The sequence below is a fragment of the Ranitomeya imitator genome, chromosome 6 (genome assembly GCF_032444005.1).
Source record: "Ranitomeya imitator isolate aRanImi1 chromosome 6, aRanImi1.pri, whole genome shotgun sequence".
NCBI lineage: Eukaryota > Metazoa > Chordata > Amphibia > Anura > Dendrobatidae > Ranitomeya > Ranitomeya imitator.
In genome coordinates this window covers 450,357,555-450,383,054 of record NC_091287.1, presented here as the reverse complement: position 1 = coordinate 450,383,054, position 25,500 = coordinate 450,357,555, and the positions used below count along the sequence as shown (strand labels likewise).

General features: G+C 41.9%; 1 protein-coding gene across 1 annotated transcript in view; it reads right to left on the bottom strand.

Annotated features, from left to right (window-relative positions):
• Nucleotides 1–3,186: 3,186 nt before the first annotated feature.
• The window catches only part of SLCO5A1 (solute carrier organic anion transporter family member 5A1), a 172,725-nt gene continuing 150,411 nt past the window's right edge, over nt 3,187–25,500 (bottom strand). Inside the window, exons 7-10 of the mRNA XM_069731460.1 lie at nt 20,041–20,200; nt 16,715–16,956; nt 7,389–7,453; nt 3,187–3,748 (exon numbers count right to left, since the gene is read on the bottom strand). Coding sequence (XP_069587561.1) covers nt 3,330–3,748; nt 7,389–7,453; nt 16,715–16,956; nt 20,041–20,200 — 886 coding nt within the window. The 3' untranslated portion in view covers nt 3,187–3,329. The remainder of the gene's footprint in view (nt 3,749–7,388; nt 7,454–16,714; nt 16,957–20,040; nt 20,201–25,500) is intronic.

Here is a 25,500-nt window from a genome sequence, read left to right as displayed (position 1 = left end):
AAATGTCATTTCAAAAATACCAAAGCAGGGCTAAGGTTAGACCTAGACTACATGGCAAAAGTTGAACTCACAGTGCCCGTGATTTTGACAATGCAATCAGGTGGCCAATTGAAAGTTTCCCCTGAATATAACTTGCCTATGCTACCGCAGTAGGAACAACCTGACAAATGGCATTCAGTAATGCTGCAATATGGGTTACATAAGACCGCACACTGTTGGGTCAGCCTTGGCCTTAAGGTCAATACAGCAGTACTCTGTTCTCCACCATCTGAAGCATTAAGTATAGAGGACACTGAAGAATAGACACATCATAGGGTACTATAGCGCTAACAGCTTCTCTAGTCGTTTTTCTTTCAAATCAATAAATGGTCTTTACGACAAAATAAGAAAAATAGACTAGTGTGCACAGAGCCTTCATGTGGCCATACATATAAGATAGAAGAACCGCCATTCTGCACACACGTTTTAAGCCTCATTCAAAATGTTTTCTGGCAGCACAGATGAAAATGGATAATACAAGTCTATGGGTCTGTGAAAATCACATACAGCGCCCGTGCCGTCCGTGGTTTACACTGCAAAGGATTAAGCAAGCTTTGTAACTTATTTCTTTATCCATCCATAAAAAAACACTGATGGAAATATACAGATTCTCTGATGGAAAACACTGAGGACACGGGTATCATTTTTTCACGTACGTGTTTACACAAAGACATATAAATGAGGCCTCATCTGATATTAGTCATTGCAGTTGTCCAAAGTGGCCTTAGATTTACACTTACACCGGACAAGGGCCAATATATTGCTGTGACTTTTGCTATAAAAGGCCTGAAGATCTTAGCTGAACCATTGTTTGTGTATAGGCTAAAAGCTGTAATAAGGCAGGCTACACGAAGGGGTCCGTCATCGGTTGGCTTAAATGATCGGGTATTATTATTAAACATTCATTAAGGTCGAAATCATCCATTTTTCGTCAACCTTAATGTGTACGACCACCTTTAGACAGAATTATTGTTTCTGATTCCATACAATAACTTGCATGTGCTTCAGACATACAAGGTGTCTTCTTAAAGTCTGTTTTTATCTCCACATCGAGTGAGATATTAGGAATTCTAAACACATTCATAGAAATAAGCAACTTTCTACTGATAAGTCCATAAAATAAACTTGCACGTCTGACTACAAAACCGACCAAACTGATTTTTTTCTATTCTAAGAAATGAAAATGTTTTAAATAGTTTCATCAAACTGGTTTCAAGTACTAACTAGAAGACAATATATACTAGTGAAACACTGTAGATTGTATGGCTAATGTATGAATGCCCAGAGCAATACATTTGCTGTTGGTATCACTGTGCTAGGTAGGTAGCTTTAATATGGCTTTCACATTTTTTATTGGTTCTCTTCCTTGGCTAAGTTTTCTGCCATGCTCCCAATGCAATTCTCCACAACGTAGTTGCATAGTTTAGGCTAATTTAGTTGTGCTTTAAAGCGTACCTCACAGCAATACATATAACATACAGTAACCATTCATTACAGCTACTTTACCAGCCAATTCTCTTAGAGATCTCCACCCAAAACTCAAAATGTTAGCTGTGAATGCCTTTTCTACCAACCTCCAACTCCCCACTACAAAGTCTAAATTCATAGACATCCTCTGTCCTCTTAATAACTAAACACTAAAAGGTGCAACCACACCATAGGCCACATTATTCCCAGGTGAAGCAAAACGTAGGCGTTTCGAGAGGTCTACTCCAAAGTTATTGGGTTTTGAGTGGAATTCTTCTTTAAAAGAACCCAAGGTTCTTCCTTCCTTCAAGAATGCAGCCGATCATGTCAGCCAGTGGCCCAATAGAGACTTGCAGCCGCAGAAATACATCACAGCCTCAAATTGCTGGCATCAGTAGGATGGACTAAAGCATGATTAGAATAAATCAAACGCTCTCTGAACTTCAACAAACAATCATTCCAAAATGTTCACAATACAGACATGAAACGTCTCACTTAGAAATGCTCAAAGACATCCAGTGTCGGACTGGGGTGACAAGGGCCCACCAATAACAATGACTTTGGGGGGGGGGGCACTTTTCAACCGGTATGCAAATATTATACTACCTTCATTCACAAATTTACCTAAATCTCTATATCAGAGTTCCCCAACTCCAGTCCTCAGGAGCCACCAACAGGTCATATTTTCAGGATTTCCTTAGTATTGCTCAGGTGATACTTGCAGAACCTGCACAGACAACAAGTCCATCACCTGGGCAATACTAAGGAAATCCTGAAAATATGATCTGTTGGCGGCTCCTGAGGACTGGAGTTGGGGAACACTGCTCTATATAATAATAAACTGGGTAGCGTGGTTAATGAATGATGAGATGCTGCTTTTTTCTGTACAGAGTGGATCTTGCCAAGTACTGCCCATACAGTGGGGTTGGGGGCCCAGATCTACACAGGGGCCCACCAGGGGATTCCCCTGTTACCCTGTGGGCCAGTCCGAGCCTGCAGACATCTACTTTCTCCACGATGCTTCCATATTGCTAAACTTTAGGATGCATGAAGGTCTCCAATCACAACTTGATCTGGGATTATTTTGGATCGCCTTTCGACATTCAAATAGTTTCAACATGAAAACACTCATTAAAGAACCTTCAAGAAGTATGTCTTCAGACTAAGGAGAAATGTGAAGGTAATGAGAAGACAGCTGGAAACATCATATTTAACAATACATTTAAGGATACTTTGGGGTCCTAGGAGAAAGAAGGCTCAACCCCAGCTGTCCCATCCCTTTAGCTATTTTGTGGCAATAATTGGTTCAGCACTTCCGTCTCCAAGATAGGGAATTGGCCTTATGACACTTATTAGGGCATTGAGTGACAACAAACTAGAAATTCTTCTGTTCTGGGTGAAAATACAGGTCATTATAATGGGGACCATGTGAATCTTTGTTAAGGGGTACCCTCCCTTCTACCGTCTCCATTCCCCACAGTGGACCCTGTGAGGACTTCTAAGTGTGCCGTTTCATGCTGTCTTGTTCATTTATCGTTTTGCCCTTTGGGAAAATCTGTTACAGAAGTGAAGCATAAGGGCTATATTAATAACAATAAAAAAAATACTCCATACCTAGAGTGGAGTGAGTAAAATAACAGTAGAGGTAACCAGCCCTCAATAACCCTGTAGCGTCAGATTGAAATGTGATTTCATTTATTTCATATGCACGCAGTTCAGTAAAAGGCACGTGTTACTCAAGGCGCCAAATTGACTTCAACCAACAATGATTCTGATTATTCTATTTCCTTGTCTGCTCGGATCTCTTCTTGAGAATTTTCCAATTATGAATTTATTGCTTCCATGAAAGGTCCAGGATAGGTTTGTGCTGAGTGTTGGATTCCTTTGTCCAAATCCCTGTCTTCATTTGGGTCTTCCTTGGCGCCGAAGGCAGGACATGATCTCGCTCGTGCATAATTTGGCTCTGCTCTTCCACTACCGACCATCTCGCTGACTGTGCTTATTGGGGACGCCCGCCACCTTCGTCTCTGCAACTGATCCTCTTTGTGTTTTATGGAATACCAAGCCAAAAATATAAAAATGAATCCTAAGAATTTGAGACCAGCTGCCAGTCCAAAATAAACAAAACGAAATGATGTCACGTTGTATTCCCAGCAGGAACCTTGTACACCACAGTCCTGTTGCCAAAGCATGCAAGTAGTATCAATAACAGCCCCAAAGTAGATTGGTGTAGGAATGTAAGCTGCAACAACAAAGGAACATTGGAACATTTAGAAATCGGTAGCTTTTCTCACAATAAATGACTTGTAAAACTGATGTCTACTGCCAATGTAATCACACGACATCTACAGTATTCGTAATGTTTGCGTTCTCACAAAACCCATATGCTAAATCGGATACATGGAATAAGTCAGAAAATATGACAAATGCAAAGTAATACGCCAAACTAGGTTATAGGTCATGACATCAAAGGACTTTTTGGACCTAAGGAGGTAACAGGGTCAAAGCTTGCTTTAAAGTCAAATATCAAAATACCAGGTGGTTTGGACCAGGTAAGGGGATATTGTAAGCATCCCTAGTGAAGAAAGGGGCAATGTAACCATCCCTGGTCATCTAGAACAGTTGTCTCCATAAAAATAAAGAGTTGACGGAAACAATGGAGCACGCATTCTTAAGGTTACGATGATGCATTAATATTTATAATAATGGTCAAATGTCAAACCCTCTCCTATTATATTTTATGATCTATCTAAAAATTGTGTCATGGGCCAAAAATACCAGACATAGTTCTCCTAAAACCTAAGTGACTAATCATGCATATGGCCATCAGTGGTAGAGGCGCACTAGCCCTCTTACAGACCACTATGTGACTCGTATTTGAAATATTGTTAAATAGGAAACGTGGGTCTTCTCCAGGAGACAGGGGTGGTAGTGATGCAGCTAATTAGCAACGCGCTTGGAAGTCATCTGACGGCTTTATCAGGGAAAACAACAGACAGTGAAGAAGTCGGTGGATAATGAAACGCATCGCTACCGATCCCGTCTCCTGGAATATTCCTTTGGATCTTCATCAGCAGTGCACAGGACCCACATATTTCCTATCTGGTCTCATAACCAGTGGGACTGCACCAGATGACAGTTCTGGGTTTCTTAGTTGTTGAACCAGATGAACACTTTCTTTCACAATACTATATCTGAACATCGGATAAGACACTTTTGCATGATTTTGTTCCTCAGTTTTATACATTGGCATAGTTATTTTCTGTTACATTTGTATATTAAAAATGTGGTATATCACATTAAATACCATATGCACAGAGATATTCTGAAATGAGCATATGACTGTGCACCGAAAGTCTGACAAAGCATGTACGGCACAGCACACACATCTCCATACTGAAGAAGCAGGACTGTTCCCATGCCCTGCTCAGAACCCGTGTGTACAGACCCTCAGGCTGCAATCAGACAACGTGGATTTGTTGCACATTTTCGGTTGGGTTTGTTGTGTGTTATGGCAGCAGCCCAGCTGAAGAGATGTCACCAAATCTCATCCACATGCAGTGGGAAAAAATAAAATGCACTGAAATTGACCTGAAGTGCAGACATTTAGGCTATGTGCACACGTTCAGGTTTTTTTGTGCTAAAAACGCTATAAAAACTCATTAAAACACATACATTATGCATTCTATCATTTAGAATGCATTCTGCATGTTTTGTGCACATGGATGCATTTTTTTCCCGAGAAAAAAACGCATCGCAGTAAAAAAAAATGAGCATGTTCATTATTTTTGCGGATTTTCTGCGATTTTCCCGCAATTCTATGCATTTGGGAAAAAACGCGTCAAAAACGCGGAAAAAAACGCATGCGGATTTCTGACAGAAATGTCCAGTTTTTGTCAGGAAAATTTCTGCAAGAAATCCTGACGTGTGCACATACCCTAAATCTGCAGCATGCCCGCTTATGTCCCGGGCTTTCCAACCTTCGACATTTCCTTTTTGTAATGCACAGGATGAAATCTGTGACAACATGTAAAACTGGCAGATGTTGTTACAGATTTATGGCCAAATCCTCATGTCTGTTTATAATTGCAGGTTGATGATCTACAACAAAATACTTAAAGGGACACTGTCACCTGGATTTGGAGGGAACAATCTTCAGCCATGGAGGCGGGGTTTTTGGGTTTTTTATTCACCCTTTCCTTACCCGCTGGCTGCATGCTGGCTGCAATATTGGATTGAAGTTCATTCTCTGTCCTCCGTAGTAAACGCCTGCACAAGGCAAGATTGCACTTTGTACTACGGAGGACAGAGAATGAACTTCAATCCAATATTGCAGCCAGCATGCAGCCAGCGGGTAAGGAAAGGGTGTATCAAAAACCCCAAAACCCCGCCTCCATGGCTGAAGATTGTTCCCTCCAAATTCAGGTGACAGTGTCCCTTTAAATATGTTTCCTTCTTTGGACCAAGCTCGCCTATTCTTCTGAAAGGGTCTGCTAAAAACAGACAGCACATGGGGGTCATCTGTGTTGCACCTGTGTGCTGTCTGTTTAAATCATGGATATGTGAACAAAGCCTTAGAACGCCTCGTTGCATGCATCATTAATATTTTGATATTCGGTGACTTCTGACAATTGGTGGAATCAAACAGAGCCTACATAGTAAGTAAGGGTCTTCTCTTTATAAACTGCTAAACAGCACCTCCTAGTGGACAAACGCTACAAATGCAATGTTTCAACATTTTGGAATAAATCACCGTATCTTTTTTTGGAAATATTCAGCACATATTTTCACTCCCTGCATTGTGCAAGAAAAGCTGTACTTTATTTTGACTAAATTTATGGAAACTTATACTGTATGTAAGTAACGTATTTGAGGCAAAAGCAAAAAAAAAAACATGTTAATGCTCTTTATCGTCAAACTCTCAACTGTTATCATAAATGTTACAGCTCCGGTGCTCGAAAACGTGTTTAAACGATTTGGTGTTTTTTGACTCATATGTAGAACTAAAATTGTATTTTTTGCTTTTTTGGGGGGAGGGGGGGAGAGGGTATATTTCACTTCTTCATGGCAAAGAAAATCTGAAATGACTATGTCATGAGCACAGTTTATTCTGTTCCTCACGCGTTACACTTGTATATATACCCTTTACGTGGTCTCTTAAAAGTGGGCAAAGAATAGGATAAACAAGATCATTACTTACTTCTTAACTCTGCCGGTCCTGCAATGATAATGTCCCATCTATCAATCATGTGACCGCTGTAGCCAATCACCAATTCCAGTAGCAACATAAGCATGTTTTGTGACTGCTGATTGGCTGCAGCCTTTACGGGAATGATGGAGGCGCTCATCACTGCAAGACGGAGAGGTATTACCAAAGCAGCAGCGCTGGAGCAGTGGGAGATTGTTATTTCTTTATAAGAGAAACCATTCTCTGCCGCTAGAATCCTAGGAAACCCCTTTAAATGACAATTCTAGGGAAAAGGCTTGATAATAAATTATTGTCCTGCACTTGCAGTTCCATGTCTCACTTTTTGATGGGTTTCAGGAGCAACAGACAAAATGGGATCTTCATTCTTATTAGTGGGGGCAAAAATGCTTTTACCCCCACTGATCAGACATTTATGGAATGTCCTTTAAATGTCAAGGATTAGACTCTCGCTTTAAATGGGTTTCCATCTACGTTGAAATAGGCGACCTATCCTTAGGAAAGGTCATCAGTAGTGATGAGCGAGCATTCTCGGATATCGTGTTATCTGAGCATGCTCAGGGGCTAGCCGAGTGTTTTCGGAGTGCTCGGAAAACATGTTCGAGTCCCCATGGCTGCAAATTTCGTGGCTGTTACACAGCACAACACATGCGGGGATACTACCTTTAGTACTTACCAAGAGTTCTCAACAAAACAAACTGCATTCCTAATGCAAAAGGCCTTTCTCCTTCATCTACTGACCTGAAAAACAATACATAAAGTTAGTGAAACAAGGCAGCATCTTCATTATTTCTGATCAGCATCCACAGAAGTCCATATTTGTGCTACTCATAGGATTAAAAATTGCTTTAAAAGGGTTATTCTCATCTCCAAGATCCTATCCCAATACGTAATCGGTGTAATAATATTAGTAAATACCTCCAATTAGAAATGTGGTATAGTTCTACTGATTCGCTATGTCACTTACCTCATGTGCAGAGCATTGCAGTTGCTTAGGTATCCATGGTTACAACCACTAACAGCCATCTAATGGTCACTATATGACTGGATACCTAAGCTACTGCAATGCCCTGCACATGGGGTAAGTGACATAGCAAATCAGAAGAACTATACAATATTTCTAATTGGATGTAGTTGCGAATATTATTATTAAATCTACTACATATTGGGACAGTATCTTGGAAATGGAATATCCCTTTAATAATGAATATGTAACGTTTTCCCTGATGTTCTCTTGAAGATATAATTGTTTGATTTATCTTATTCCATTTCTCCCTTAGATATTGCCACTTTCTCTCTGTAAATAAATCTAGTCTTTTTAGCCAATTGGGTGAGGTCCTCAAGAAGACTCCCACAAAGAAGCGGTGAGGAGTACGCCCATTTGGAAAAAAAAAAGTAGATTTATATACTAAGAAGAGGAGGCCATGTCTCAGGAATGGAGAGGAGCAAGAACAAAAAATAAACAATACCCGATTCAGGAAAACAGTGGTAATTACACCAGGTAAAAAAAAACAAAATACATGTTTTTGGCAAGTGACAGGTCCAATTGGAATTACCCTTTAAAGTGAACAGTTTGGTGAATAACAAGCCCCAGGCTTCAGCTTCATGAACTAAGAGTCTTTGGTATTTGATGGAGTTTATTCCAGGACACTGGTGACAGAACAAATGATGCAGAATGGTAAAGTGATGTGTTTGCAGGCTATGTGACTTGTATCATGTGCAGCTGGAAGGAAGGGTCTGTGTGTGCCCCCACAGTAACAAATGTCAGATTGCAGGCATTTTACGCTCAGACTGCCCAATTAATATTTGACGTTAATCCTAAGGAATGGGATGTCACAGTTATAAAACTATTCCACCATAATACATGAAAAAGCCCACTACTCACTGCTTGTTCTGGTATAATATTATTTGGTGTGCTTGATTGAATGTATATCAGGCAGTTTTATCAAAATATTTACGACATTTGCAATTTTTCTGATGTAAATACAATGAAAAATAAAAGTGTCTAAAATTAAAATTCACAATAACCAACCACAGGGCACCTTTCATTTTACCACGGCAGAAGTTAAGCACCGACTGATTACCATGAGCATCAAAGTCAGCTTTTTTTTTTCCGTTTCGGTAAATGAGGCCCAATGTATTCACACATAACTGCATGTGTGAGAGAAATGGAGCATTAAGGAGTGTATTAGCACAATACCAAGGAGGGAAGACATCAGCAATGATCGTATAGAAGCATTTGTTGCTTCTCATCATTCTGGGAATTATTATAAAGCCATTTCGAAACAATGTGGAGTCTATCATTCTACAGTGATAAATATCATCCACAACTGGAAAACATTCAAGATAGTTGACAATGTTTCCAGAAGTGAACGTCCTGGCAGGCAAATTCACGCCAAGGTCAAACCATGAAATGTTCAAAGAAAACTGAAAAAACCCAAGAGATACAGCTCAGATTCTAAAGGCCTAAGTTAACATGGTAAAAGTTCAAATTCATGACAGTTTGATTTGAAAAAAAAATCTAAGCATGTATGGCTTGTTTTTAAGGATTGCCAAAAATAAAAACCTCTTTTACAAAAAAAAAAATGTCAGCATGGCTTAAGATTGTGAAGTTGCATCGATAAAAACAAGACTTCTGAAACAATGTCCTTTAGGACAGACGAGACCAAATTGGAGATGTTTGGCCTCATATCATGTGCCACGTTTGTCAAAAACAAAACACAGCATATCAGCACAAGAATTTATTAACAAATGTTCGGTTAGGTGAAGGGGTGATGATTTGGGTTTATTTTGCAGCCACAGGACCTGGGCACGTGGCAATCATTGAGTCGACCGTGAACTCTTCTCTGTAATAGAGTATTCTAGGCTCAAATACGAGGCCATCTATCCAAACTCCATAGCTGGGCCGAAAGTGGCTCATGCAAAGGACAATGATCCCAAGCACATCAGCAAAGTACTTTACAAAAGCTTTAAGTAGGTGTGGAAATGCTGCAAAAAGTGCTTTCAGAAATAGAAGTGGTAGTAGTTTAATTCTAAAAATTAAAATAATACAAAGTGGATGAACAGAAAAATCTAAATCAGATCAACATTTGGTGTGACCACCCTTTGCCTTCAAAGTATTAATTCTCCTTGGTACACTTGCGCACAGTGTTTGAAGGAACTCGGAAAGAAGGTTGTGCCAAACCTTAACAACATTAAGGTGGAGAATTAACAACATATCTGATGGTGGCTTTGAAAGGAAAGTAAGCATGATGTGTCTTTCATCTACAGCACTACGTTTTCTTGGCTGACCACAACCTCTATGCTTCTCAACATTACCCATTTCTTGGTGCTCTCAATGCTGAGAAATACAGGTAGATACTGATGCATGATAAGGTACCATCAGGGAGGCATCTGATTGGCTCGAAATTTTTTCAGCAGCAGGACAACGACCCAAACATACAGCTAATTTCATTAATAACTATCTTCAGCATAATAGTCCTAGAAATGATGAAATGGCCCCCACAGAACCCAGATCCCAACATTATCGAGTCTGTCTAGGATTACATAAAGACAAAAGGATTTGCGCAACCCTACATCTACAGATCTGTGGTTAGTTCTCCAAGATATTTAGAACAATGTCCATGCTAAGTTTCATCAAAAGCTGTGAGCAGATATACCTAGAATAACTGATGCCGTGTTATAGGAAGCGTGTGGTCACACCAAATATTGATTTGATTTAGATTTCTGTTTTATTCACTCTCTTTGCAGTTGGTTCATTGACAAAAAGTAAATTCAACACTTCTATTTATGAAAGCATTCTTACTATACAACCTTTTTACTAAGCCTGCCAAAAACTTTTGCACAGTACTTTAAATATAAATATATATGCAGTGGGTGAAATAAGTATTGACCGAGTCATCAATTTTATAAGTAAAAGGTACTATTGACATGAAATTCTCACCAGATGTCAATAACAACCCATTCAATCCACACAGGCAAAGAAATCACACCATAGCGGTCCATAAATTAAGTTATGTGTAATTATGAGAAATAACATAATAGAACGAGGAATCTGGTGATTCAAAATTGACGCTGCCAAGTATCCAAAGTACGATCATAGACAGAGATGCAGCATAATTGCGGTTTATTGCGTAAATGTGTATCAAGGTTCACACATAATTATGAGAAATGACAAAGGGGAAAAAGTATTGAACAAGTTTAGTGAAATGTATTTAATACTTTACACAAATTGTCTCTTCAGAGAGGAAGAAGATGAACTCTAGTGCCACCTATTGGAAGTAGCAATCCTAACAGTCAATGTCGACCCATTAACGAGCCTTGTCACATGACTTAGGATAATAGCCAAACCAGAATCTCAATTTGCAGACACTGTTTCAGGGTATTGCCCCTCATCAGTGCAAAGTGGAGATGAGGTGCAGTACCCCGAAACACAGTGTCTGCAAATTGAGATTCTGGTTTGGCTATTATCCTAAGTCATGTGACAAGGCTCGTTAATGGGTCGACATTGACTGTTAGGATTGCTACTTCCAATAGGTGGCACTAGAGTTCTAGTCTTCTTCCTCTCTGAAGAGCCAATTTGCATATTTCCCAGAGGAGCATTGTGGCTTTAAGTCTCCTCACCTCGACATGCTTATCATGTCACTCTCCACAAGGGGAAACGATACTTCTTGGATCCCGGTCAGACGTCTCTCAATCAGCCAAACCAGATCTCCACTTTGCACTGATGAGGGGCAGTACCCCGAAACACAGTGTCTGCAAATTGAGATTCTGGTTTGGCTATTATCCTAAAGGTACCGTCACATTAAGCGACGCTGCAGCGATATAGACAACGATGCCGATCGCTGCAGCGTCGCTGTTTAGGTCGCTAGGAGACGTCAAACACTGTAACAGCTGAACGATGCAGGAGCGATCCAGTGACGTACTTATCGTTCTCGCTGGTTGTTCGCTCCATGGAAAAACATTGCAGGCATCGTTACTTTTGCTGTCAAACATGACGAATCACGCCGACCTGACGACCAAATAAAGTTCTGGACTTTCAGCCACGACCAGCGATGTCACAGTGGGATCCTGATAGCTGCTGCGTGTCAAACACAATGAGATCGCTATCCAGGACGCTGCAACGTCACGGATCGTTGTCGTTCTCATTGGTAAGTTGCTTAATGTGACGGTACCTTAAGTCATGTGACAAGGCTCGTTAATGGGTCGACATTGACTGTTAGGATTGCTACTTCCAATAGGTGGCACTAGAGTTCTAGTCTTCTTCCTCTCTGAAGAGACAATTTGGATATTTCCCAGAGGAGCATTGTGGCTTTAAGTCTCCTCACCTCGACATGCTTATCATGTCACTCTCCACAAGGAGAAAGATAATACTTTCCACAAAAGCTTTTGTTAGTGACAACAGCTTCAAGACGCCTCTTGAATGGAGAAACTAGTCGCATGCATTGCTCAGGTGTGATTTTGGCCCGTTCTTCTACACAAACACTCTTCAAATCCTGAAGGTTCTGTGGGCTCCTTCTATGAACTCCAAACTTTAGTTCCTTCCATAACTTTTCTGTTGGATTCAGGTCAGATGATTGGTTAGGCCATACTATTTTCTTTATCTGAAACTGATTGAGACTTTCCTTGGCTGTGTGTTTGGAATCATTGCCTTGCTGAAATGTCCACATTCATTTAATCTTCATCATCCTCGTAGATGGCAGCAGATTTTTATCAAGAATGTCTCGGTACATTTGTCCATTCATTCTTCCCTCAGTTATATAAACTTTGCCAGTACTACATGTATGCTGAAAAGCAGCCCCATGCCATGATGTTCCCACCTCCAAACTTCACTGTTTTGTGGTGATATGCAGTGCCTTTTGGCCTCCAAGCATGGTGTGTATTATGCCCTCCAAAGCGTTCAATTTTGGTCACATCTCACCAGACTATATTACACAAGCTTGTCTAAATGTTGTTGAACAAAATGTAAACGTGCTTGAACATGATTTTTGTTCTGCAATGGAGTCTTGCATGGTGAGCGTGCATATAGGTAATGGATTTTGAGTGCATTTCCTATAGTTTTCTTAGAAACATTTGTACCTGCTGGTCCCAGGTCTTTATGTAGCTCTCCACAGGTGGTCATTGGCTCTTGGACAACTCTTCTGATAATTCTTTTACATTCTTTGTCTGAAATCTTGCAGGGAGCACCTGGTCGTGGCTAGTTAATGGTGAAATTATATTATTTCCACTTACTGATTATGGCCCCAACAGTGGGATCATCAGTAGTATAGAAATTCTTCTGTAACCAATGCCATCAGTATGTTTTGCAACAAGGTTGTGAAGGTCTTGAGACAGCTCACTGGTTTTACCCATCAATAGCTGTTTCTTGTGTGGCATCTTGGTAATGAGACACCTTGGCAACGAGAGACCTTTTTGTAGGCCATCAGTTGAACCGGCTGATATTATTTTTCACTAAGTGGCAGGATTGCTTTCTGATTACTGTATATACTTGTGTATAAGCTGAGTTTTTCAGCACTTTTTTTGTGCTGAAAATGCCCCTTCGGCTTATACATGAGTCACTGTCTCAGAAGATGGTGGGGGAGGGGGAGCAGCGCGTCACAGGAGGCAGAAGCCGGTGGCTGCGGCTAAATCCTGTTCCCGCTGCTAAAAAGAAACTAATATTCACTGCACTTGCATTTCTCTTAAAGCGCGGGCACAGTGTCAGCAGAAGTCACCGGCTTCAAAGCAGCTGTCAGCTATCACAAGTGCCTGCTCATTAAGGTAATGAATATTCTCCTCTCTCCACTCCCATAGGGGAGCAGATAAGTGAATATTCATTCCCTTAATGAGCGGGGACACATGATCGCTGGGCCGCAGGAGCTGCTGGCACCAGAACGAGATGCTGCGAGAGCGCGCATGGAAGGTAAGTAGGATGTTTTTTTTTTTATGCTATTCTCATGGAGGCCATACACACAACGATTGGGATAAGGAGCCATGCATACAAGGATGCAAATAAGGAGCCATGCATACAAGGATGCAAATAAGGAGCCATGCATACAAGGATGGGAATAAGGAGCCGTCATACAAGGATGGGAATAAGGAGCCGTCATACAAGGATGGGAATAAGGAGCCATGCATACAAGGATGGGAATAAGGAGCCATGCATACAAGGATGGGAATAAGGAGCCATGCATACAAGGATGGGGATAAGGAGCCATGCATACAAGGATGGGAATAAGGAGCCGTCATACAAGGATGGGAATAAGGAGCCATGCATACAAGGATGGTAATAAGGAGCCATGCATACAAGGATGGGGATAAGGAGCCATGCATACAAGGATGGGAATAAGGAACCTAGTATTCAAGGATGGTAATAAGGAGTCATGCTGCAAGGATGGGAATAAGGAGCCATGCATACAAGGATGGGAATAAGGAGCCGTCATACAAGGATGGTAATAAGGAGTCATGCATACAAGGATGGGAATAAGGAACCATGCAGACAAGGATGGGAATAAGGAGCCATGCAGACAAGGATGGGGATAAGGAGCCATGCATACAAGGATGGGAATAAGGAGCCATGCATACAAGGATGGTAATAAGGAGCCATGCATACAAGGATGGTAATAAGGAGCCAAGTATTCAAGGATGGTAATAAGGAGCCATGCAGACAAGGATGGGGATAAGGAGCCATGCAGACAAGGATGGGAATAAGGAGCCATGCAGACAAGGATGGGGATAAGGAGCCATGCAGACAAGGATGGGGATAAGGAGCCATGCAGACAAGGATGGGAATAAGGAGAGATGCATACAAGGATGGGAATAAGGAGCCATGCAGACAAGGATGGGAATAAGGAGCCATGCAGACAAGGATAGTAATAAGGAGCCATGCATACAAGGATGGGAATAAGGAGCCATGCAGACAAGGATGGGAATAAGGAGCCATGCAGACAAGGATGGGGATAAGGAGCCATGCATACAAGGATGGGAATAAGGAGCCATGCAGACAAGGATGGGAATAAGGAGCCATGCATACAAGGATGGGAATAAGGAGCCATGCAGACAAGGATGGGAATAAGGAGCCATGCAGACAAGGATGGGGATAAGGAGCCATGCATACAAGGATGGGGATAAGGAGCCGTCATACAAGGACAATGCATATCCGGCTTATACTCGTGTCGTCTTACACACGAGTATAAATAGTACTGATAGATTTCAGGTGGTGTCATCACTTTCCATAGTCTTTTGCATTTCTTTTCTTCATGTGTTGAATACTTTTTTTCCTGTGTCATTTCTCATTGTTACACTTAACTATAATTTATAGACATCTATAGTTTCATTTCTTTCCCTGTATGGAGTGGGTAGGTTGTTACGGACATCTGGTGAGAATTTCATGTTAATAGCACCTTTAGAAATATATTTACTTAGAAAATGGGTGATGTGTTCAACACTTATTTCATATAGATACACAAATATAAACACACTTCTCAACATTGAAATTGCAACACCAAGAAGGAAATGTGTAATTATGGAAATCACAGAAACAATAGACATGCTAAAGAGTTGCAAATGATGAAAAAATGGAGCAAAATTTTTGAAACACACACAGAATACTCGCGATGAGTCCTGCTTTTGTCTTGGACGAAATGATAGTTATAGATTCCTCTGCAGACCACATGGGCACCACCATGAAATGCTCTCCACAAGGGAATGTGAAAGTGTCACACACCACATGTTTGTGCTACTGGGAGCAGCCTGTGTGGCCTAAACATCTCTGGACTTGTCACAATCCAGCACATCAGGTACGTCATTGCGCAGGGAGTGGATTTTGATTGTTTGCGTGCACAAATGCTTTCAGCATGGCAGAACATTCATCAGACAGCCACTAATAACCTCAAGGTGTGTAATGGCAATATTTCTGTGTCTGGCTCTCATACGCGACACTAAATCAATGAAGATGTTTTGAAAATGTTGTTTCCATTTTTTTCATAATTTGCATATCATTAACATATCTACGCATCCTGTGATTTCCAATTTGGCATTGTGGTTTCATTGTTGAGGAGTTTGCAGAGAGAGATAGAAAAATAAAAGCAGCAGTTTTCATGCAATGGGCGCAAGGCCAACAAGGTAGTCACCAAAACCCTTTTATATACAAATCGAAAAACTGGGGATAGCATCCAAAGTCAGACGGTGAGAAAACTTAATATTATACAAGGTTCTGGCTCAAAATGGCAGAGCCTCTCTCAAAGGGACGTCTGAATCTGTCACAGGTTGGGCCAGGGAAGAGCTTGGTGTATCACCCTATGGTGACTGCGACATAAAGATGAAACAGTTTCCAAATGTCTTGCCATAGACTCGTGTGTAGAGATGAGTGGATCTTTTGTAAATGGATTCCGCTGGCTTCTACAAATTTTCCCTCAATACTGTACTCATCGCCCACAGCAACCAATGAGAGTGCAGCTTTTATTTCTCAAACTTTTGTGGCAAAATGAAGCTGCACTGTGATTGGCTGCTATGAGCACATTTTTTTCTGGTGGTGTCAGTAATGGCATAGCTTTTGATGAACTTGGCAGGCACTCCCACCACCTATCCTGCCACTCACCACCACTTGGCGGGGCTGACCAGAACTGGCATCAGGGTGGCCAATTATACTTATTTTTTCTGCACAGCTTATGAAAAAAAATCATGTACAATATTTTTATATTATTAGTGATCAATGTCTACAGCCCATAATTCTGATATGAAGACACCATCTGTATTCACTGTAATCTGTAAAATGATGATAATTACAGTCAAAATAAAATGTATAAGTGTCTTCAGCTTCAAAAAATAGCCTTCAATTTATTTTCACGGACAGGGCAAAAGTAGACCAATTTTTACAGACTGTCCTTGAATTTCTCGACAAACCAAAGAGGTTTTCTTTTCAAAGTGTTTTACACCGAGAAATTGGCGTAAACACTTTGATTTACTGGCCCCAATGTGCACACGACCATATGAATGTTCTGAGTACATATGTCTCCTTCTCACCTGAGCGTCACTATGATGGCCGAGGGTTGTGCACATGCGGTGATAAGAGTGACAATGAAGAGGAATATCAAGAATGGAATGAGTGTGTTGCACGTTCGATCACATTTTCCTGATACAGCATAGCCGTTTTCATTTAGATAAGTCTTTACAATGACCACTCGTAGCTGGCTCCGCTGACCGACTGTGGGTGTAGTGATAACCTGTCGACTCTGGACACAAGCACATTCAGTATAATTCTTCACCTATGGCAGAAGCACATGCATCATTATTTCTGAATGTACTAGGAATATTTGAGTCACAGTGCTGAAAAATTAAACCATTCTGAAAAATATGTTATCATTTCCTTCAAAATACATTTTGGGTCATATACAACTTATCATATCGTGAAAAGTGTATGATTTCGTCATAATAAGCAGGTTTTATATCAAAAGCTTTGGGTGTCTTTTTAATAGGAAATAATACCATAGTTAATGTATATATAAAAAAAAAACCATACCATACGTAAATGAGGGAATGTGCTAAGATAAATAAAAACCTTATACTAATCTACTGATTTGCCCACATCTACAGTGCCGTTACAATGGACAGTGGGAATATCATACTGTGTAGGGGGCATCATAATGAGTGGTGACCTGTGTGGGTACCATACGGTGTAGGGGGCTCTGGAACTATCAAAAGGGATGTCACAACATAATAGTGTGTGGGGGACTCTGGGGCAATCATACTGTCTATAGAAGTACATGAGGGCATCATGACTTCCGTGGGGTAGTGGGTCTGTAGGGCCGGTGTCACACTTGCGAGTTCAATGTGAGAAACTAGCACATCAATACTCGGTACTGCTGCTGGCACTCGGAACCGGAGTGGGCTGCATGTATTTCTATGCAGCTGAATGCTCCGGTCCCGACTGCCGACGGCAGTGCCGGGTATTGATGCAAGAGATTCGCGCATTGAACTCGCAAGTGTGACCCTGGCCTTACACTGTGTGTGGGGCAGTGGGTTATTATACTGAGGGTGTATCATACTATTTATATGGTTGTGGGGACATTGTACTGTGTATGGGGCGATGTGGGGACATCATACTGTGTGGAGAACTGTAGGGAAATCATACTGTGTATGGGTCAGTGAGGGTATCATACTGTGTGTGGGGCAGTGGAAGCATCGTACTGTGTCCGTGGCTGTGAGGTAATCATACTGTGTTGGGGCAGTGGTAGAATCATACTGTGTGGGTGAATCATACTGTATGAGGGGAGGACTGTGGGCCCTTATACTGTGTGGAAGTGGCTGGGAATGTATGATACTGTGAGAGATGAGGGGCATCATAGTGTGTGTGGGGTACTGTGGGGAAATAATGGTATGGGGAAATTATACTGTGTGGGGGTGCTGTGGGGTAATTATACTGTGTGTGGGTAGAGCTGTGTTATTATTCTGTGTGTGTGGGAACTATATGGGTATCATACTGTGTATGAGGGGGAAAAGGAGTAGTATACTGTATGGGAAGCTGTGGGGTCATCATACTGTGTAGAGGTAACTGAGGGCATTATACTGTGTGGGAGGGTCAGTGGGAGTATCATCTGTGTGGGAACATCATACTGGGTGGGGGTGACTAGGGGCATAATATTGTGTGTAGTAGGCTGGAGGGGCATCCTACTATGTGTGGAGGCATGATACTGTATGGGTGTGCTTTAGAGGCATTATACTGTCTGGGGAGAGATGTGGGGACACCATATTGTGTGTGGGAGCTGTTGACCAAGGTACACTATTTATATATACTTAGGGAGTAATATAAGCAGTATGATTTTCTGCTTTTTATGAACTTTATAAAAAGCAGTTAATTAGAGTTTTGATTAGCTGATAATGGAAGGAACACATGTTACAATAAGCCCTATCGTAACATAGATTAGCAGGAGTCAACAGACTTATATCTGCTCAATAATAAGTGATACAACTATAAAGTATGAAGTTCACTGCAGCAACCAGACCCTGATTAACCAGGAATATATAATTTAGATACAGTATATGCAACTGACATGGCAGGTTCTGACACATGGTATCATTCAGTAATCAGACACATAACACAATAAGTAGATAAACCTGCAGCAAGACCATCAGACATAGAAGAAACAATAACTCGGTGGTTGACAGGCTGCTCAAGTGTGAGCCTGGAATGCCAGCAGGCCATAGATTTGCCTTCTGTGTACAGAGATCACATCTCACTTTGGAGATGATTGCTATACCATACTGACAGTCCTGAGTCCCAGAACCGCATTTAGGCTATGTGCCCACGTAGCAGAAAGTATGCAGAATTTTCCTGATGAAATCCGGACTCCCTTTGCAGGAAATTCGCTTGCGGTTTTATCGCGTTTTTTGCGCGTATTTGTCGCGGATTTTTACCGTTTTTTTCCCAACGGTCCAAATACAATTATATAGTGGCAAAACCGCCGATTTTCTGCAAAATTAATGAACATGCTGCATTTTTTCCGTAATGCTTTTCCGCTGCGGAAAAAACGCAGCATGGGCACAAAAATTGCGAAATGCATTCAAATAATGGGATACTCTATGTAAGTGTTTTTTAGCGTTTCCGCAGCAAAAAAAATCCACAAAAACGCTTAAAAAATGCTAAAAATCCAGAATGTGGTCGCATAGCCTTAGGAAGCATGTTATTCCCATTTCAGAGGTGACAGTCATTACAGCCTCGTGCACTCCCATTTTTTGTTGTTGAGACTCATCTGAGTGCAGTCTGAAACTCGAACATGCGGCAATTTTTAATATCGGACATGAGCACGGTCCCATAGACTAACATTGGTCACGGGTGCGATACGATGTTTTTTCGGATTATGCTTGGAACGATAATACGACCATCTACACATGCACGGAGGAATACTTTCCATAGGAAGCACATTTTCAGTGTCTATGTTATCTCAGGTCTGAGGGGTAAGGTTTCTCCTTGTGGAGAGTGACATACCAGCTCTGGCTTGTCAAGGTAAGGAGGCTTATTCGCCGTGCAATGCTCCTCTGGGAAATTGAATATGCAAATTGCCTCTTTAGAGAAAAAGAGGACTTGAACTCTATAGCGCCACCTGTTGGAGTCATATTGCAAGACTCGTTAAAGGGTTGATTGCGACTTGTAGGATCGCTACTTCCAACAGGTGGCGCTATAGAGTTTAAGTCCTCTTTTTCTCTAAAGAGGCAATTTGCATATTATATTTCATTAATTTGTTGTAAATGCAGAGTACAGGAACAGCCTTGGCCACAATTACAAAAATCTGTCTGTCCTCACTAATAGCTGGAAACAGTTAGCAGGCAAGTAGCTAACATTTTGTACTTACAGCAATGCTATGATTTCTCACATTGATGCATCCAGCAAGACAAGGATTGAAGTATGTAATTCCATCTGATCCACACACTGGCTCGTATTCATGGATTTTACAACCGCAGTTAACATTACAGCCACCTGTTAGATTCCTGTGTGACATCGTTAGTGTGGGACTGCAAAACAGATAAATTACAGCACGGACACAACGTTACTTCACATGTTGCATGGAGTCACTTACCATAAGGTTCATTATAAAGGATCTCGGGAACTTGTGGAGATCCAGCAACTGTGGAGCTACAAGCTCTTGTTTCCATTAGTGACAAATTCAAAAGCGATTACAATTTCTCCATAGAGTTAAAATAATAACACATATGCTGTAAATATAAAACCATGAGTTGTGAAAACGAGTTGCAGATTTATTAAAGGGATTGTCCAATACTAAAAAGGCCCCGTACAATTATCTATTTTTAAGCCCTAATCACTTGTGTAATTTGCTTTATTTGAAAATTTCCTACTATTTTCCGCATTCAGATAATCCCTGTATGTGTTTTCATTACTTTATTTCAAGTTACATTTCATTTGTGGGTGAAATCTGAAACAAGACGTCATCAGAGGGATGGACCTGAAGTCACTTCCACATTTATATAACACCCCCCCCTGAAATAATACATCATCAGAGGGATGGACCTGAAGTCACTTCCACATTTATATAACCCCCCCCCCCCCCCCCCCCCTGAAATAATACATCATCAGGGGGATGGACCTGAAGACACTTCCACATTTATATAACACCCCCCCCCCCCCCCCCTGAAATAATACATCATCAGGGGGATGGACCTGAAGACACTTTCACATTTATAAAACCCCCCCACTGAAATAATACATCATCAGGGGGATGGACCTGAAGTCACTTCCACATTTATATATCTCCCCCCCCCCCGCTGAAATAATACATCATCAGGGGAATGGACCTGAAGACACTTCCACATTTATATAACCCCCCACTGAAGCACGACATCATCGGGGGGATGGACCTGAAGTCACTTCCACATTTATATAACCCCCCACTGAAACAGGACATCATCGGGGGGGTGGACCTGAAGTCACTTCCACATTTATATAACCCCCCACTGAAACAGGACATCATCGGGGGGATGGACCTGAAGTCACTTCCACATTTATATAACCCCACCCCCCACTGAAACAGGACATCATCAGGGGATGGACCTGAAGTCACTTCCACATTTATATAACCCCACCCCCCACTGAAACAGGACATCATCAGGGGATAGACCTGAAGTCACTTCCACATTTATATAACCCCCCACTGAAACAGGACATCATCGGGGGGATGGACCTGAAGTCACTTCCACATTTATATAACCCCCCACTGAAACAATACATCATCAGGGGGATAGATCTGAAGTCACTTCCACATTTATATAACACCCCCACCGAAACAGGACATCATCAGGGGATGGATCTGAAGTCACTTCCACATTTATATAACCCCCCCCCCCTGAAATAATACATCATCAGAGGGATGGACCTGAAGTCACTTCCACATTTATATAACCCCCCCCCCTGAAATAATACATCATCAGGGGATGGACCTGAAGTCACTTCCACATTTATATAACCCCCCACTGAAATAGGACATCGTCAGGGGATGGACCTGAAGTCACTTCCACATTTATATAACCCCCCCCCCCCTGAAATAATACATCATCAGGGGATGGACCTGAAGTCACTTCCACATTTATATAACCCCCCACTGAAACAGGACATCATCGGGGGGATGGACCTGAAGTCACTTCCACATTTATATAACCCCCCACTGAAACAATACATCATCAGGGGGATGGATCTGAAGTCACTTCCACATTTATATAACACCCCCACTGAAACAAAACATCATCAGGGGGATGGATCTGAAGTCACTTCCACATTTATATAACCCCCCACTGAAACAGGACATCATCGGGGGGTGGACCTGAAGTCACTTCCACATTTATATACCCCCCCCCCCCACTGAAGCATGACATCATCAGAGGGATCGATCTGAAGTCACTTCCATATTCATATAACCCCCACTGAAACAATACATCATCAGGGGGATGGATCTGAAGTCACTTCCACATTTATATAACACCCCCACTGAAACAGGACATCATCAGGGGATGGACCTGAAGTCACTTCCACATTTATATAACCCCCCCACTGAAACAATACATCATCGGGGGGATGGACCTGAAGTCACTTCCACATTTATATAACCCCCCACTGAAACAGGACATCATCGGGGGGTGGACCTGAAGTCACTTCCACATTTATATACCCCCCCCCCACTGAAGCATGACATCATCAGAGGGATGGATCTGAAGTCACTTCCATATTCATATAACCCCCACTGAAACAATACATCATCAGGGGGATGGACCTGAAGACACTTCCACATTTATATAACCCCCACTGAAACAGGACATCATCGGGGGGATGGACCTGAAGTCACTTCCACATTTATATAAACCCCCCCCACTGAAACAGGACATCATCGGGGGGATGGATCTGAAGTCACTTCCACATTTATATAGACCCCCCCCCCCCCACTGAAACAGGACATCATCGGGGGGATGGATCTGAAGTCACTTCCACATTTATATAACCCCCCCCCACACACACACTGAAACAGGACATCATCGGGGGGATGGACCTGAAGTCGCTTCCACATTTATATAACCACCCCCCCACTGAAGCATGACATCATCAGAGCGGTGGATCTGAAGTCGCTTCCACATTTATATAACCCCCCCCACACACACACACTGAAACAGGACATCATCGGGGGGATGGACCTGAAGTCGCTTCCACATTTATATAACCACCCCCCCCACTGAAGCATGACATCATCAGAGCGGTGGATCTGAAGTCGCTTCCACATTTATATAACCCCACCCCCCACTGAAACAGGACATCATCGGGGGGATGGACCTGAAGTCACTTCCACATTTATATAACCCCACCCCCCACTGAAACAGGACATCATCGGGGGGATGGACCTGAAGTCACTTCCACATTTATATAACCCCACCCCCCACTGAAACAGGACATCATCGGGGGGATGGACCTGAAGTCACTTCCACATTTATATAACCCCCCACTGAAACAGGGCATCATCAAGGGGCAGCGCTGCGGTCACTTATCGCAGCTTCTTTCACTGCCATCTCTTGATGACATTCGGAATCAATCACGGTGATGGAGGCAGAAAGACGTGACCACAGTGTCACATCTTCTATCACTGCCGTAACACTTCTTTTATCACCTGCGCCCTTCAGCTTCTGTGCCCACCACCACATTGGTTCTGCCCCCACCTCCACTTTTGCTGTTATAAGGGACCAGTGATAGAAGTAAGTGACCACAGCGCTGCATCACAACTAGTTTGAGCACCCGTCAAGAAATCATCATCAGGTGGTGGCACTGGCGTCTCACTCACACTGCTTCTATCTCCTACACCACCCCACCCCGATGACATATAATTTCAGTGAACGAGGTAGTGCAGACAAAAGCAGCGTGACGATGGGCACAGAAGCTGCAGGATGGCGATGATAGATGTGTTGCTGCTGCGTCACTTCTCTCTGACTCTGTCACTGCAATTAATTCTAGATGTTGTCAGGGGATGGAGGTGAACGAATCTGTGGTAAGTGACTGCAGCGCTGCCCCTGATGACATCCTTTTACACCTAGAGTGATATAAGCTCTGGGGAAGTGACTGCAGGGCTATCCTCCTGATGACATTTGTTGTAGACGCTCCTCAAACAAAACATCACAAGAAGTAAAGTAATAAAGACACATATAGGGATTAGAAGGGTAGGGGAAATAGTAGGGAATTTTCAAATAAAGCAAATAATAAGAGTGGTCAGGGCTTATAAATAGTTATTTATATAGGGCCTTTTATGTATCGGAAAACCCCTTAAACAGTCTAAGTTGTTAAACTAGGGATATTTAAGTTCCCCTTCCCAAAATTGGAAAAAACTAGACTAAACCATGCACTTTTAGATTTGTGTAGAGCTCATCCCTTTTTGGACTAGGAACTGCCCTAATTTACTAGGATTCATTCAACAATTCCTAGGCAGTCCTGCTAATGTTGTTACTATAGGGTTGGGACCTCGCTTTCCTTGTCTACTGAACTCCATATCAGCCTGGTTATGCATCCTGACAAGCAGCTAGGGTTTTCTATCCCTTTTTTTATCCTAGGTTTGCATCTAAATACCCAGGTCAAGCAGAGTAGCTTGTTGGTGCTCCATCTCCAAGTATCTAGTTCCTATGTTATATGCCCAACCATCCTCCCACCCTAAATACACCCCTACTACAAGTGTAGGAGAAGGGTCACTGGGATGTAATGCTGACTATATCGGTTGTCACTCATCTTTCTAAAAAAAAAAAAGCTAAAACAGTATTTAGATTGCCAAACTATTATGTGCAGAACAGGTTAGTGAGACCACAAGTAACGAACAATGTCAGGACTGTAACATCATGCTTCGAGGTGGATTAAAGCTGTCAGAGCCCTGAGAGCTTCAGCCACAGACCTGCACTCACAAAACCATTAATGCCTCATATGTGAAGGAAATCTAACATTTCCCTGCCAAAGACACATGGATTTGTACTATAGTCTGCGAGCAGTTGGTAATGAATTCTTGTTAGGAGAGTTCCAGTGTTTGTCTAGTCTGCCGAGGTCACTCCCAGTACTCCCACTAGTGCTATGCTATACCAGTTCAGGCATGTTATATGGACACATCTGCTGCTCGTCTCAATCTATATCTTTTATAGTCATTGATAAAATTACTTAGCTCTCTAAATCCAGCTGCAGGAGAAATGTAGTAATAAAAGGGTTATTCCCAACTTGGCTGATGACATACAGTAGCAGCAGATTACCAAAGGGCTATTAAAGATGCCATCCTCCTCCCATAAAAGTTTTGATATACTTAATATATTGCAGTCAACATATTATATACTGTGTACTTACAATTGCTCATTTTCCCTTTCTACCCAGCTAATTCTTCTCTTTTCCATTAGGTCTATGACATCACATGATTAAAAACTGACTAGCTGAATCCTTCTAAGCTCCATGTAGAAACAGGAGGTCAATTTTACCTGTAGGAGTTATAAGTCGCTGCAAAAATGCCTGGCAGGAGGAGGAGAGGCTGGGTCAGGAGTTGAAGAGGGGAATGATAAATGCAGGGACAAGAGACTCCTGTTTCTACATAGAGTAGAGAAAAGAGACAAATTATCTGGGTAGAAAGGTAAAATGAGAAACTGTAAGTACACAGTGTTATATAATATGATGACTGCAATATATGAAGAGGATGACAACACAGATGGGAGGATGAGGGCTTCTTTAAAGGGTTAGCCTCAACAAGACACTCTAGTTCTAATGCCATATAAGAACATATAGATATCACAGTGGAAAGTCGCTG